The 16,288-nt window shown below is 43.9% G+C and overlaps 1 protein-coding gene across 1 annotated transcript in view; it reads right to left on the bottom strand.

Moving 5' to 3' along the window:
* Positions 1–15,759, bottom strand: part of LOC142564287 (aldehyde dehydrogenase 1A1-like) — a 242,882-nt gene extending 227,123 nt beyond the window's left edge. The window contains exon 1 of the mRNA XM_075675236.1: positions 15,741–15,759. Coding sequence (XP_075531351.1) covers positions 15,741–15,743 — 3 coding nt within the window. The 5' untranslated portion in view covers positions 15,744–15,759. The remainder of the gene's footprint in view (positions 1–15,740) is intronic.
* Between the last annotated feature and the right edge of the window lie 529 nt (positions 15,760–16,288).

The raw sequence follows: 16,288 nt of genomic DNA, 5'->3' as shown, positions 1-16,288 counted from the left end.
ACGTAGTTCACATGCGGAGTCCAAGATAGGTCTCTGTCAATTACGACTCCCAAGAACCTGTCACTTCTGCTGTATGGTATAAGTTGCCCGTTAATAGATACGCCGTAAGCAGATATTCGCTTCCTCGTGAATGCCACCATTGCGCACTTCCCGCATGAAATTTCAAGTCCTTGTTCACGAAGGTAGGAAGATGTCATTGTGGCTGCCTTAGCCGAGCGCGAAGTTGAAGTCGTGTCACACCTGATGCCCAAATGCAGATGTCCGCATAGATAGGAAGTCGTTTGGTGCTTGGCAGGTTGTCAACTAATCCACAGAGAGTGAGAGTGAAAAGAGTCGGGCTAAGCACTCCGCCTTGAGGGACTCCTCGGCTACTGTAATGCTCGGATGTCGGGCTATTTTCTGTGTGCACGTATAATGGTCTCCTCTGTAAGTAGCTGCACACCCACATATATATGTTACCACCAAGTCGGACGGCTTCTAACGTGTTAAGGATGGCTTCATGGGTGACATTATCATAAGCCCCTTTAACGTCTAGGAACAGAGCAGCAGATAGTCGCTTACAGGCCTTTTGGTGTTGCCCAAATGTTATCAAGTCAACAACGTTGTCTGTTGACGAACGGCCACGTCTGAATCCGGCCATAGCATCTGGGTAGATTTCATAGTACTCTAAGTACCATTCCAGACGTGTCAAAATCATTCTTCCCATTGTTTTTCCGACACAGCTGGCAAGTGCGATCGGACGGTATGAGGAAATGTCCAAAGGCGACTTTCCAGCTTTGAGAAGCGGAATGAAGTGGGTTGACTTCCATTTTTGCGGAACCGTACCCGTCTGCGAGGAGTCGTTGTACAGGAGCAAGAGCGCCTTCCGAGCTTGGTCTCCTAGGTTACACAGGGCACGGTATGCAATGCCGTCAGGTCCTGGCGCTGAAGAACGCCTGCACAAAGCCAGCGCAGCTTCTGGTTCTTGCATAGAAAAAGGGCATTCCATGCGGAGATCCCATGAGAACAGTTGGTGGTCAAGCGTTCCCGTACCCGTTCCATCGGAATTTGCTTCGCCAGCAATCGTTCTGCAGAAAGATTCAGCGACGTCAATATCTCTGCATTATAGATGCAGTGCCAGATATTTAAACGGCTGGCGCTGACCAAAGGTTGTGCGAAGGCCACGAACAGTCCTCCATATAAGCGACAAAGGTTTTCGCGGATCCAAGGACTCGCAAAAGGATACCCATTGTCGCGAAGCCAGCTTGTTCATGTGACGCTGTATTTTCTTTTGTGTTCGTCTAGCCAATCTCAAATCATAATTGGACTTCGTGCGTCTATATCTTCGCTCCGCACGATGGCGAATTGCTCGAAGTTTCGCTGGTTCGATGTCGAAATTGGTGCGGGAAGAACTCTACGAAAGCAAATGCGTGGTTGTTTGTATGGCATCCTTTATCGTGCCCTGTAGGGTAAAGGAGGTGCCGTCACGACAACAGTCTTCCATTATTATTTTGTATTTAGGCCAACAGGTGCACTGGACGGCTCTGGAGGACTTGGAGCTAGTCAAACCTTCGATCTTCAAATAGGTTGGGATGTGGTCGCTACCCGGCGTTTCTAAATCCGAAAACCATTGCACTCTTCTCGAAAGCGAACGTGAAACGATGGTAAGGTCCAAGCAGCTACTATGCGCTGATCCACGCAGATAAGCAGGGCTTCCATTATTTTACAGGCAAAATTCGAGTTCATAGGCAAAGGACACCAACTTTCTGCCTCTAGAGTTCGCGAGACAAAATCTTAGAGAAGGCAAAGAAAACAAAACTTACGAACAGAAACCTGGGTTTGTCACTGGAAGCTTCCGAAACAGAGGCAAATTTGCCTGTCTTTGTAAATGAACACCTGTGCCAATTTTTTAAGAGATTGCTTGGTACGGCAGTTGCGCGCAAGCGCGAACATGGCTGGAAGTTTGTATGGGTCAAAAAAGGCGGCATTTTTGCCCGTCGTGATGAAGCGTCAGCCGTTGTGGCAATAAGACGCGAGAGCGATCTGGACAAGATTACTGCGACAGGATAAGAGTGCGCATGCTTGGCGCGAGCACTAAGATTTCCCAGTATGTGCAAACATGGCTACCGATTGTGTGCTACCTCAGGACATACGCGGTATCACAACTCAGAAACGAGACAGGCTTTTTAAGCTTTTTCATTTAAACGTAAAATCCATTCAGTATAAATTTGACGAAATTATCACCCTTTTAGAATCATGCAGTGTTAGATTTGATGCACTCCTGTTCACTGAGACTTGGTATGGTGAAAACTCGGATCACTTTTTTTACCGTGTTGCAATCATTTCTTTTTAAATCGGAAGAATTGCAGAGGCGGCGGAGTCTCCATTCAGGTTGCTGTACCAGTTTTTGAAATGCTACACGAATTTAGCACCGTTACCAGTGATATTGAAATAATTTGTATTAAGAAAAATAAGAATGTGTTCGCTGTGCTGTACAGACCGCCAAGCGGCAATCTCGTCACGTTCTTAAACTTCCTTGATTCTTTACTTTCTTGTGCCAATGAAAATGGATGGTTACTAACAATAGGCGGTGATATGAATATCGATGTTCAAAAGGTCTCAAGTCGGGCGAATGACTTTTTGTTTATGTTGCAGAGTAATGGTTTCCAGAATGTTATAGCAACGCCAACACGCGTTACTCCTTCAACTGCATCTGTGCTGGATTTATTCATTACTAACTTAAATCCTAATAACGTTTTCTCTGGTGTCATAAACAGTGACATCAGTGATCACTTACCTACATTTTGTATGCTTCAGCGTAACTGCGCATTGAAACAAAAGGAGTGGCCTGAACTCACGTACCGGGAAATATCATCTATCACGTTAGAAAATTTTAGGGATAAGATCGCTCAAACAGACTGGAAGGAAACATTTACTTTTGAAACAGCAGCAAGTGCTATGACTTATTTTTAAGAATCTTCAAGAAACATTATTTCGAGTCTTTCCCATTACGCACATACCATAAACAAAGAAGGTTGCGTAAACCATGGATCACACATGAACATATCAAGCTTATTAAGCATAAGAACAAACTTTTTGACAACTTTCTTAAGTCACGTATCAGGGAAAAATTAAAAGAATTTAGAATGTTTCGAAATAGGTTAAATAAAGATATAAAAAGATCAAAAAGCGAATATTACAAGCGTGTATTTGACAACAATTGCTTGCGTGATAGCGGCAAAGTGTGGAGGAAAATTAACGAGGTATTAAACAAGAGCACTAAGGATGCCACGATTGACAACTTTGTTATACATAACAAAAAGGTTGGTGGAAAGGAACTAGCTAACCGTTTTAACGATTTCTTTGTTGAAATTGGCACCAGTACATACTGTCATGAAGCTGCTAATCATATTCCGAGATTATTCCACACAATGTACTTACTGCCTACATCCATCGCTGAAGTAACAACATTATATCAGGAGCTTAAAGATAGCCGTAGCCGTGATGTAGATGATCTAGAAATCAAACCAATCAAATACGTCATAGATTTAATTGCGCCAGCGCTTACACACATATATAACGTCCCTCTTTCAACGGGGATTTTTCCAAACAACATGCAGGTAGCAAGAGTTTCAGTAATCTACAAGAATGGTGACAAAAATTGTTTAGGTAATTATCGCCCTGTGTCAATCTTGCCTGTATTCTCTAAGGGACTCGAGAAAGTGATTAATTCTCGCATTGAGAAATTTACTAGAAAATGTAACCTCTTAACGGACTACCAATTTGGTTTCAGAAAGGGACGCTGCACCGAGACAGCACTTCTAGCTGAGAAGGAAGAAATATTAAACAATTTTGAAAATAAGTTAATGACATTGGGTATATTCTTAGACTATAGCAAAGCCTTCGATCGAGTCAACCATCCAATATTGTTAGATAAATTAGAGCATTATGGGCTTCGTGGTACAACACTACAACTTATTAAATCTTACTTGAGTGCGCGCCATCAATACGTCGAACTAAATAAGCATAAATCTCACCTACGGTCTATTGAATTTGGAGTTCCACAGGGTAGTATACTGGGACCAATTCTCTTTCTTTTCTATATTAATGACATTGTAAAAATATATGAGGATTGTAGATATGTTATTTATGCCGATGATTGCTCGGTGCTCGTGAAGGGAAAAAAACATTGATACTGTAAGACAAAAGGGAAGTGCGTTCTGTCACAACTTGCTGATTTGGTGGCAGAACAATAGGCTCATTCTTAATGAGTCAAAAACTAAGTGTGTGTTGTTTCGCACCCCAGGTACCTTACAAAATATAGACGACCATATTGCTCTCGGGCCATTCAAAATTAAAATAGAAAAGTTTGTTAAAATTCTAGGTGTCATTTTTTTCAGAAAACATGTCTTGGAATGAACATGTGAAAACTTTATTACCAAAATTAAGTAGAGCCGCCGGTGTATTAAGCCAGAACCGTCGCACTTTTCCAGTCAGCATTAAAAAGATGTTATATTTTGCACTCTAACTCTCATTTACATTACTGCATGCTAATATGGGGAAACACGACAGCATTGAACTTGCAGAAACTCTTCCTTATTCTGAAAAAAGCACTTAGATCAATAGAAAATTCCTCGTTCTTAGAACACACAGAACCACTCTTTCCCAAACATAAAATTCTAAAGATCCACAATATATACAAATACAAATTATTAAGAACCTATAAAAACACCACATTAGGTAGGGCGGAACTATTCCAAGAATTATCAAATCTCAGGAAAAGTACAATTTCCTACCCATTCCGATATCAACCGCCATACTACGTTCCCTCCTCTCGCACCCATTATGGGAAAGAAAAACTTGACTACGCCCTGGCAACTACACTAAATGAGCTAGACCGGAAAGGTGTGAACGTTCTGGCCCTTACTAACAAAACCTTATTTGACCTGTTTGTTCGACTGTATTGAAACTGCTTAGGCTTCTAATTGTTCTTGTAATTGTCATTTGTGATCGGACTGCCTGATCGTTTATTTGCTGATACGTTTATATAACTGAATCAAGATAATAAATCGTCGTGTCACTGCTGTTGTACGGGTGGCTAGAGCTTAGTCAAGCTGCACAGATGCAGCTTTTTTCTCTGGCCCCCTGTTTTCGCAGTAACAATGTATTGTCTGCGGCGAAAATAAAACTTGATTGATTGATTGATTGATTGATTGATTGATTGATTGATTGATTGATTGATTGATTGATTGATTGATTGATTGATTGATTGATTGATTGATTGATTGATTGATTGATTGATTGATTGATTGATTGATTGACTTTGGAGCTTCCCCAGAGGTAATGGTGGGCGTTAAAGTCACCAGTGAGCACCCACGGCTGCGGAGTCGATGTAAAAGTTCCCCGTAAGCGCTCATAATCTAGACGGCTTGTTGGAGATAAATAGGCTCCAAGAATTGTGAACATGAGCTTTTTCTTCTTCACCGTTAAGCGAACGTATTGATTTGCTTCGTCAGGAGGCACTGGGTGATGTACATAAGTAAAATCACGGCGTATAAACACAACCTTCCTGCACTCTCCGTGGGTAGAGGACATAAAGTACTCATACCCGGACAGTCTGATGGGAGCTGACAGGTTGGGCTCGCAGATCACGATAATGGGGAATTGGTCCGTAAAAACAAACTGTCTATAGTCCGACATGCGTGACTTAAGCCCTCTGGCGTTCCACTAGAAGACAGATGCATTCTTGACCTCCTCTTGAAACGACGGTAAATCTCGGGCCGTGGTTTTACCCTAGAGCCGCACGCACCGGACTCAAGGTGTCCAGCCCCTGCAGTGCGCTCTGTGCCGACGGGGTTTTCATGCTGCTCAGTAGAATACGCATGGCGTCCATAAGTGACTTCAGCATCACTACGACTTGGCGACCTCAGTAGCCGTCGCATCCGCGGCTCGTGAGGTCACTGAGGGCGGCGCAATTTGATGTGACTCCGATGCAGGTTGTGCTCGTGGAAGTGTAGGCCAATCTTCAGGAGCTGCGAGTCTTGCCCCTTTCTTCGTTTTCGCAGTGTCTGTCTTTGTGGAAGTCGGCGTTGATACGGTAGCCGCTTTGCCGGAAGATGGTGTATATCTTTCAGTAGATGTAACTCTTCGTGATGCTCTTCGGTGGCGATGTCGTCGTCGCCTGAGAGTAGCGGCAGACTCTCTGTGCGTTGAATGGTCCAGTACCATACGTTTGAGTACAGATCGCTCGTTCCTCACCCGCGGGCAATCATTGGATGAGGCCTCATGAGTACCATGGCAGTTAGGGCACTTTAACACAGTTGCGGCAGGCATCTGCCGAATGAAATTCAGCGCACCGTGGGCACACGAGGTTATTCCTACAGACACCTTTTACGTGTCCCATCTTGCAGCATTTGTAGCATTGCAGGGGCTTCGGTACGTATGGCCGGACTGGATGGTGGACGTGGCCAACTTTGACGTGTGAGGGACGGCTATCTCCCTCAAACCACAGGTTCAGGCAACGTGTGTTGCCAAGTCTTGTGATGTGCGTGATAAAAGTGCCTTCTGTAGTTGGCTTTATTAATATCGGTAAGTCGTCGGTTAGTATAGAAATATCGACATCATAAATTACGCCGACAGTGCCATTGCAGCCTGCAGGTGTCATGGATCGCACTTGTACTTTGTCGCTTTCCGTTACGTGCCGCAGGCTTTGCAGTGCACTGCGTTGTAGAACATCTATTGCAAGGACACTCTTCCGTGCATTTACTCTCACGTCCTTTATCTCGTTTGACGCGATTCCATCAAGAAACGAAGAAAGGACTTGCCTGTTTAGGAGTCGCAGATTGGACACTGGGCCCACAGGCATGAAGAGCATAGTGTACGGCCAGCGCTGTGGTTTTGTCTTCACGGTGGAGACACTTGACCCCGATGACCTCCGTAGCAGTCTTCTTTTTGGGCTTCGGCTCATAACAAGTGTGAAATCGTCGTCCGACGAGTCGACGCTGTCCGAGTAGAACTCGGTTGCCTCTCTGTCCGTGTCACTTGACGCATTTCCACGTTTTTTGGACGCGACCCCACGTGATGGCTTGGCTCCAGGAAGGTCTTCGAGGGCTTCTTCATCCATTGCCGCAGCAAGGGAGCGGCAGCTCCCAGAGTTTGGAAAGAAACAAAGCGAGACAAAGGTACAAGCGTTCTATGATAGACACACTTCGCCGTCGTCTCTCCCTAATACTTCCGAATATCTTTTAAGAAAAGCGGGTTAGACGCAACAAAAGCTGCAGGGCCTGATATCATTCCTAATACTTCCGAATATATTTTTAAAAAGTGCGAGGAATGTTATCTGGCCCTGCAGCTTTCTTTGCGTCTAACCGTAAAATAACCTCAGTCACACCTTCAACAGTTACGCTGATCACGTCTGGGCTGTCAAATGTCTGTCTCTCGGGAAAACTAGTGCTTAAACTGGAATAAACACTATGAAAAAACGCATTAAACGCTTCAGCTATTTTCTTTGCATCTGTAATTGTTACTTCACCATCGCATATTTCCCACGAAAGTTGGGAATCTTTGTTAGATAGGAATTGCCAAAATTTTGGGGAGTTCTGAGAGGCAAATTCACCAAGTGTTTCCCTAAATTAATGTTCGCTTGCCTCTCTCAGTTTTAGAGCCAAGTCATTTGCCATCGTGCTAACAATCGTCCTGTCATAATCTTTAGATTTTCGCTATCGTTTTATTTTACGTTGGAGATGAATGACGTCTCTTTTAATCCAAGAATTCTGTTTGCCGATCTTTTTTGTTTTATCTGGAATGAATTTTCTAATACAAAAGTGGCACGAGGACTTAAACTTGTTGCACAAAGAATTCACGTCATCGTCAGTATCAAGCTGTACAAGTGCTTCTTCCAAAGAATGCCCAATTTGAAGGTCGTCTGCATAATGATAATTTTTAACAGTGATATACTTGGCAGTACGTAACTGTAATCGAGCAGGAAGTGCGCATGTGAAGTACACTATATTGTAATCAGAGATCCCTTCGTTCACTTCAGCTTTATAGTCAGAGATGCTAGCAGAGCATAATACAAGATCGAGAATTGATGTCGCTGAATCTGTAATCCTTGTAGGCAGGTAAACAATGTGGTAAGGTATTGTGCTTGTAATATATCTAGCAAGGCTTCGGAACTTTTAGTGTCCGTTGAGCCATATGACATTGAATGCCAGACAACATGAGGTAAGTTTAAGTCCCCCACAATAAAAACATTTCGATTTTGATAAGTGTCTAGGTAATCATACAATTTTCTAGGAAAAAATACGGATGAGTCCCGGGTGGCCTGTGAACACCCGCCGTGGTTGCTCAGTGACTATGCTGTTAGGCTGCTGAGCACGAGGTCGCGGGATCGAATCCCGGCCACGGCGGCGGCATTTCGATGGGGGCGAAATGCGAAAACACCCGTGTACTTAGATTTAGGTGCACGAAAAAAACCCCAGGTGGTCGGCGGGTTGCTTCGGTATGGTTAGAAACCCCGCACTTGAGACCATGCGAAGAAAAAGCGCCTGTTAGACAAGGCACGCACGGTTAGGCATGTTTTCAGAAAAGCTGCCGTGCCCGTTAAGATATATATATATATATATATATATATATATATATATATATATATATATATATTTATATAACACAATTCAGGTGTATTATACTTTGCTGCTGGGGTACATTTTCTGTAGCAACACGACTAAGCAGCTACCAAAAACTTACACTAGCAGTGAAGTAAGATGCACTTGGTTGCGGAATACTAGCTCTGCCTAAGTGAGCTATGTGCAACCAAGTGGCTGCATCACTCAGGCCGTTCACGTTTTGCCCCGTTCATCCGTTTAAACGCCCAGTCAGCAAGAGCTTACCGTAATAGCGAACATACTAAAACACTTTATTCTAAAGTGGCACATTCCCCGTGGCACTTACCTAGTTAACCAAGTTGGCGTCAAAGACATTCACTGAAGAGAGCCGCGAACACCCACTGGCACATACGCAGTGAGCCAAGTTGGCAACAGAGATTTTCACTGAAGACCATCACAGACCGAGTGGCACAAACCCAGTGCTCCCGAGTCGGTATCTGTTACAACAGTCTTACTCACCCAGTCCCCCGTCTCCAGTGACCCGTGTCGGCGTGAAAGAGGTTCGTGTGAGAGGGTCGCACCTTTGTGCACTTTGCCACATACTCAGGGAACGAAGTTAGTCAGATTCTGGTTGGTCTAGAAGCCTGTCACCTCAGCACAGCAGCCGGATACGCTACTCATGCGACCACGAGTTTCCCATTTACCCAGGCAGGCGGGAACACGGTTAGATACAAACATACATAGATAGCCCTCAGAAAAGGCGTAGAGTACCTTAAGGATCCTAACGCATTAAAGAGTAGAATATGGCACAAAGAGAAACACGGCTCTGTCAGTTTTTCTGTGCTCCCGAAGTAAAAGATCGACGTCGACACGGTGTCGGCAATGTGAGCAGAAGCAGCAAGCGTTTGTTGTGCGCTCTTGAAATAACGTCGATATTAGAGGGAGCTGCGTTGGGCAAGGAGAGAGAGGAAGAGACATGGAGTAAAGTTCAGATGTACCTTATATCACGCACCGAGCTAGATTTTTGAAAAGATGGAAACTTTTCGCGGACAAATCAAGTACATTTCGTTCGTATCGTGCTGAGCCGGTAAAATTGGGCAATCGTAAATTATTGTGTAACTCGTGCATTGCTGCCTTTATTGTCAAAATGTCGGTTAGGATGCTGCAGAGAATAATAAACAAAAACGTCTAGCTGGAATGTTTTGAGTGAGGTACTATCACGCGTTTTCTTTTTTGAGATGAAAAAGAAAGCCCGCAAACGATAGAGAGCGCGACGTAACTGGGCATCCTCATGCTTCACAAAGCAGCGCCTTCAAACAGAATCCCTAAAAGGTGTTCAAACAAACAAACGAAATGGCGGGAAGCTATTACTGTCGAGCACCGTCCCACACAGCGCGTTGCCAGGATGTCGGTACGGAATGAGCGCAGCCATGTGTTGGCTATAGCGTGCTGTTGGAAAGCTGTATACCGGAAGAGCGCGCTCACAGTGATCTTTCGTGCCGCAACACTTTTTCTAAAATTTAGTGAGCGCCCCCTCAATCTGCACAACAGGTTCCCTCCCGAAGAAGCCTGTTGGTGGGCGGTGGGTTCTAAAGTGGGCGAGTGTGTATAGTGGTGTCGTATTTTCCGTATTTCGAATTCAGATTTCAGTTTCTTTGCCTCGGCCAAAAATCTAAGCACCTTAATATTGTCTTGCTGAGAAGTAGGTGTAGGTACTTGGAAAATACTGGCACGTACCCTCTCCGGTGGATTGGCGAACATCACACTCTGACTTTATGTTGTTGAGTTGTTTTTTTTCTTCTTTATCTTCTTTTTAACAGTGGCTATGCATTAAAATCATGGCCATTAGGACGGTCATTCATCTTAGGTAGGTAAATGCTAGTTATCAGTAATTACTAGTTATCAGTAACTGATTTCAGTAATTCAGATAGCATCAAAAAGCGGCTGTATTTACTTGTAATACATTTTCTCTCAACAACTCATTAAACAAATGAAATCTAATGGCATTCAGGCACTCGATGTGCGAAAAATCTAGGTTCGAATTGTTTTCCTTGCTATTCACAAATCTTCATTTAATCTTTCATCTTGCTTGTGTTTATTAACAATCAGGCATGCTCAACACCATCAAAAACACGTATGAAGTCAATATTTTACAAAAGAAACATTCAGGTTTTCGTTCTTTCTGCGTACAATAAGAAACTGGAACCTGTCAGTCTAGTCGCCACATCTAATAACCTTTCAGCTTTATCTTTTTTGTTACTTACTTGGACGTCCAAGCCAGGGCATGTACATTAAATAAACAAATAAGTGTGAAAGTCACCAGTAAAAGAAAGTTACTGGCGCAATATTGGTCGCGTCTGTACTTGACTATAACCAATATGGACACTTGCTTCTGTCCGTGTAAACTTACGCTTCTTCCTTGAAAGCTCAGGTACATGATAGTTAGGACGCCCTGTATGCTCAGGTGTGGCACAAGATATAGGCGAAAGAATAGAAAATATGACGCATGCTGGTTTATTAGGGTTGCTCTCCTTATTTTTTTATCGGTCTGTGTTGCCACGCGGCATATTGTTGTAATGAAATTAGAAGCAATCAAATACCCGTTTTATGCATATGCTGCAGAAGCGGCTTATAATATTTATTATTGCTCTCGCAGGGGCACAACAGAAAAATCGTCTGGACGAAACCTATTTATTCCGGCATCGGCAGGATATCATTTGCGAAAAAGCGAAAGTAGCTGTTCACTCTATAGAAGCTAAATTTTCAATTTTTTCAAATCAGTATCACTGTAGGCTGAGCCCAGACCAAACACTCAATATGACAAATGGCGTGACAAAGTATATTGCTTCTGAAAGGGTTTAGGTAATCTGAGGATAGGTGCAGCTATGCGCTCTGAAGTACCAGGGAAATCCTCACAATTTACTCTTATAAATTTATTTTCTTTTATAATAGCAAGCAGGCAGCAGGCCAAAACTAGTTTTGATGGCAACTCAAAGCACCAGCTCTTAATGACACGATCCTGCAGCGACTGCTATCTGTTCATTGAAATTTTTCCGAAACAAAATTCCCAGCACTGTGCACTTGAACAAATAAGCATGGTTTCTTTAGTACCATAGCTACGCAAATTCTAAAGAAACTCATTTAGTTTCGATTGATATCTCGCTTATTCCTTATTCATTCATCATTCCTTATTGGAATGTCCGACACAGCGATCTGTGACTCATGCAACTGGGAAGAGACGATTGAGTACGTGTTGTGTTTTGTGATCTCTATGACAACGAACGCAACGTTCTTCAGAGGGTGTTAAACTGATTAGATAACAGACCATTTTCCGAGACTAAGATTCTTGGACCACGGCCCCATGTGTAGCAGGCTTACAACGCGACGCGGGAACTGCTACATTTCTTGAAAGCGACTGGCCTCAGTGACTGAGCGTGAAGTTATGGACATCCGCATGTACACACACCTATAGTGCCTTCTTCCCTCCCTCTCCTTTCTTTTCATCCCTTAAACCCCTTCCCCTGTGTAAGGTAGCAAACCGGAAGTGCGTCTGGTTGACCTCCCTACCTTTCCTTCCTTCCTTTTCAACCTCCTCCTCCTGCTTCTAAGTATATTTAAAAGCTTCATAAATTACCGTAAATTATTACAGCTGCAAACTTTCGAACATCCTTGCCCATGGGGCTATCCATTAGCAATTTCATTCGCACTTTTGCATTTCTAACAATTGCAACCTATAGTTCGTCTCAAAAATGGCGATAGGCACTACGAAATGGTAATGATTGTGAAATGCAAGTGAGAAATAGGAATAAATGTTACGATGAAGGCACAGCACGTGAAGGAAACTGAATGCCTTTCACCTTGAGATACAGTTTGTGGGCACTAATGGCGGGAAGCGCAAATGTAACACACAGAAGCACAGAAGCAATTAGGCACGAGCAGACATCGGCAAGTGTTCGCCTTCCTCCTGTCTTCTTCTGTACCGCTTGTGCTTTGGGGCATGGAAATTTTCCAGTGACTGCCTTGACCCCTCATTTTTTCCACTCTTTAGCATTGATATAGTCGCCAAGAAACGACTTTCGTGTCATACGTCTAGCACTCCTCTTCATAGTTTGTTGTCACTCGATCTGACGACACCAACTTGAAACCTATTATTATTTTTCTGTGCCCGTGGCCTACCCTTGCGGCTTTATGCTGCCGCTCTGCTTGATGCCTTCTTTAGCCTTCTCGGTCTCTATCGCTTATGAATGCTTGTTTTAAAACCGGAAAACTATCATCTCGAGGCACAAATGGAGAATTTCTTACTTAAGCCACCGAGGCCAAGTCTGCTTGTTTGATCTTTTTTTTTTTGTGTGTGTGTGTACCACACAGAACGTTTGATGCTTGAGCACTCCTGCTCGCAAGCTGCGTGCTTTTACGGTCTGTTGTAAATACTGCCGAGCTACCGCTTTATGGCAGCATCCCTTCATGGTATTTTGTGCACCTCGTCTTTTACCGTCGCGCCTTTTTCCTCACGCACATTGTGCTATACGGGTGGCTACAAAGAGTCCCCTAGTGCCCTGTGCGTCGTTCGCCTTTATGCTGCAATTTTCAGGTGAACGTTGAGCGCGCAAGCAATCTGCGCTCTCCGAGCAGTCCGCGTGTCATTCTGCAGTACAAGTGCGTGCTCCGCATGTGAGACCTTCATGTTTCACTGTACGCCCTCAAAGACAAATTCGGTGTCATCCACTGTGCTCAGAGAGCTTTTGTTCTTTTAAAATGGGACAGTTTTCACGCTCTGAACGCCTTTCTTTTGTTTTTACTCTTCTTGTTCACCTTTTCGTTTCTAAATACTCGAGGCATCAACCAGTGGATTTCAATTGCAATGGAAAAAAGTTAAAAACTGCCATCCTGACAAGCTGTGTAGGAGTTTCGATACCCGGCATATTCTGCCCTTGCGGTTACGGCTTCAAGTTCTGGCTGTAAACCTGTCCAAGTTCTACGCTGGAGGTAAATCATGAAAGGGTGCGTAAGGGCAGCTTCCCTTTGAAGAGCTTAGTGAGGGGAGAACTCTTTTTTTTTCCCCTTTTCATGAGAACGGGGTATAAGGCAAGCGCGTTTATATTACGCGAAGAGAAATGGGGCCTCTTTACGGCAGGCAATACCAAAGCCACAACTCAAGAGACGAAATAAAGTCGGAGAAAGTAAACACGGAAATGACGACAAACGTAGCGCGCGCACATCCGCGCACCCAATTGCTCTCCCCACGATCATCGGCACAGTCTAGTCATTTGGCGCAGTCATCATGGCAAATTGAGACGCAACAACTCGTATGCAATGTGTCGTGATCTCGAAACTGGCTTCATAAACAGAAAGTAAAATTGATGACGTCTACTGTTGGGCTGGTTGGTGCATTGCTAGAAATGGCTTTAGGCGCAAAATAAGACACGGGCAAAGAATAGACACGGAGAGGCGCAGCAACTGATTCTTATTTTTCCCGACGTATGGCTTCGTATATCAGGCGTGCGCACAAGCGCACAAACAAATGAGCTTTACGCGGCCGTGACGCTGCACTGCTGAGCTCGGCGGCGCCGCAGGTTCGACCGTGGAGAAATGTGCGTTGCTCGGGGCACGTTAAAGAACCGCAGTTGGTCAAAATTAATCCGGAATCCCCCCCCCCCTCTACTTCTTTCTTGTGTATTAAATGGGATACAAAGGGGAAATGTGGCCACAAGCAGGGCCGACTATCCCGAAAGCATTTGCAAGAAAAACAAAATGACTAAAATGGTTGCGAGAATAAATAGCAGTGCCAAAAGTTTATGACAAAGTGGCAAAACACATAGTCAAGACCGTATATCAAGAACAAAAGATAAACGAGAAAAGAAAAGATAAGGTGGGCCTCATGATATCGTGATTTTCGTATTAAAAACGCCACAATTTTTTATGGTACAAAGATCTTGTTCAACGATAAAGGCCTTCAGTCTAGCTGTTTTAGAACGTTACGGAGGCCAAGCCTTCTATTTCAAGGCTTGCCCTTTCAGTTTCTCGGGGCTGAGCACTCGGCGGTAACGGCCATGCCAATCAAGAATGGATGCGCATTCGTGAATGCAACAACATGTCTTTAAGGTTACATGCCTGAAATAGCCCGCATAGCGCCTGGCAAACCGCTAAAGAAAAAGTTGCGGTTTAGTTCACCCATACTGCTATGCAGTGATGCTAAGCCGCCCGTAGCACATCTCAGCCCTGCACTACGGATCAGCGCAAACCAGTTTACAATGGCGTGGGATTTCTTTCTACTCTTCTTCTCTGCAGAGATGATAAAGGCAATCTGCAAAAATGCAAACAGGTATGCTGGAGTGTATAATCTTGTAGTTGCTCAGCTGCGCTGAGGGCGACCGGCGGTGGAAAAGGTGTATGACTTTAGACGAACTGTTGAAGTACGCTCCTTGGACTTCTCATCGGACCAACTTCAGATGATGCCGAAAATGTTGAACAAAAACCATACGTTATGTGACAAAAGTGCGGAGTGCACCTATGGTTCACAAAATCCAGGAACTGCTATACCGCTCGGCATGTGCGATGAACTGGTCTTAGTTTCTTTTTTTTTTTTTTTTTTTGTGTGTGTGTGTGTGTGTGTGTGTGTGTGTGTGTGTGTGCGTGCGTGTGCGTGTGTGTGTGTGTGTGTGTGTGTGTGTGTGTGTGTGTGTGTGTGTGTGTGTGTGTGTGTGTGTGTGTGTGTGTGTGTGTGTGTGTGTGCAAAAATAATAACCCACTCCTGGGTTATTTATTTTTGAACTGTATCTTCTGAATTTCTTTTGACATTAACGTTTTCGTAGATATGATGTTTTTTATTGTTTTTACCAACTGGCAGCAAATATGGCACTTTCTAGAAATTTTATGTTCTACCTAACAAGTATTTTTTTCTGGCAAGGTGTGTTTCCTGGAAGGAGCATTTCATTATGCACAATGTGCTATGCTGCAATGTGTGCTGGAATATTATGTGTAGTGGTAAATAATTTTTTTTCTGATACCTATAAAGATCGGCCATTTTGTCGGTGTATTCAAAGAGTTAAACGTTTATCCTTCCTGTACTAGATAGAGCGAAGCTGTTTATCGCTGGAGTTCCGTGCATTTTTCTTGTCTGTCAACAAATCTATGTGAGCAAAAAATTATCATCCTTACCATTAGTGACACTGCTCGTGCGTTCGTCGTCGTCGCCTTCTCCCACAGCTGGCTCCGTTGCCGCTCATCACGCCAGTGTTCCCATACTGCCCCTCCCTTTGCGAAGGCGCTGACGGCTATGAGCCACTGCCAGTCGGTGCGATGATTTTGGTCTCAAGATTCCTTGTCTCAATATACTGCTAAATGAAAACACGAATGTATATAAGGAATGTATAGCGCGAAGGAACGCGGGTGCAGAAAAATAAATGTGTCCGCGTACCTTTCGTCACGATGACCACCGATCGAGACAATAAATATGTTCGTAACTTTGTTCCAAATTCTGTGTCACCTGTTTGTCGTTTGCTGCACAGCTTTGCTGGTCGACCACCTGCACACAGTGTAAGGGCTCATAATCTTTTTTCATTGTACCGTCTAACTTTAATGATGGTTATTTATGCATGGCAGTAGTTGCAATCAGCATGTCCCGCTTCCTTGATTAAATTCTTGGCTATACTATTTGGGCTAAGACAGTTCTCCCCTTTGCTGTCCCCTGACAGTGGAAGAAAGAG

This window comes from Dermacentor variabilis, chromosome 11 (genome assembly GCF_050947875.1).
Source record: "Dermacentor variabilis isolate Ectoservices chromosome 11, ASM5094787v1, whole genome shotgun sequence".
NCBI lineage: Eukaryota > Metazoa > Arthropoda > Arachnida > Ixodida > Ixodidae > Dermacentor > Dermacentor variabilis.
Note: the sequence above shows the minus strand (reverse complement) of the source record. Positions and strands in the feature narration are given on the sequence as shown.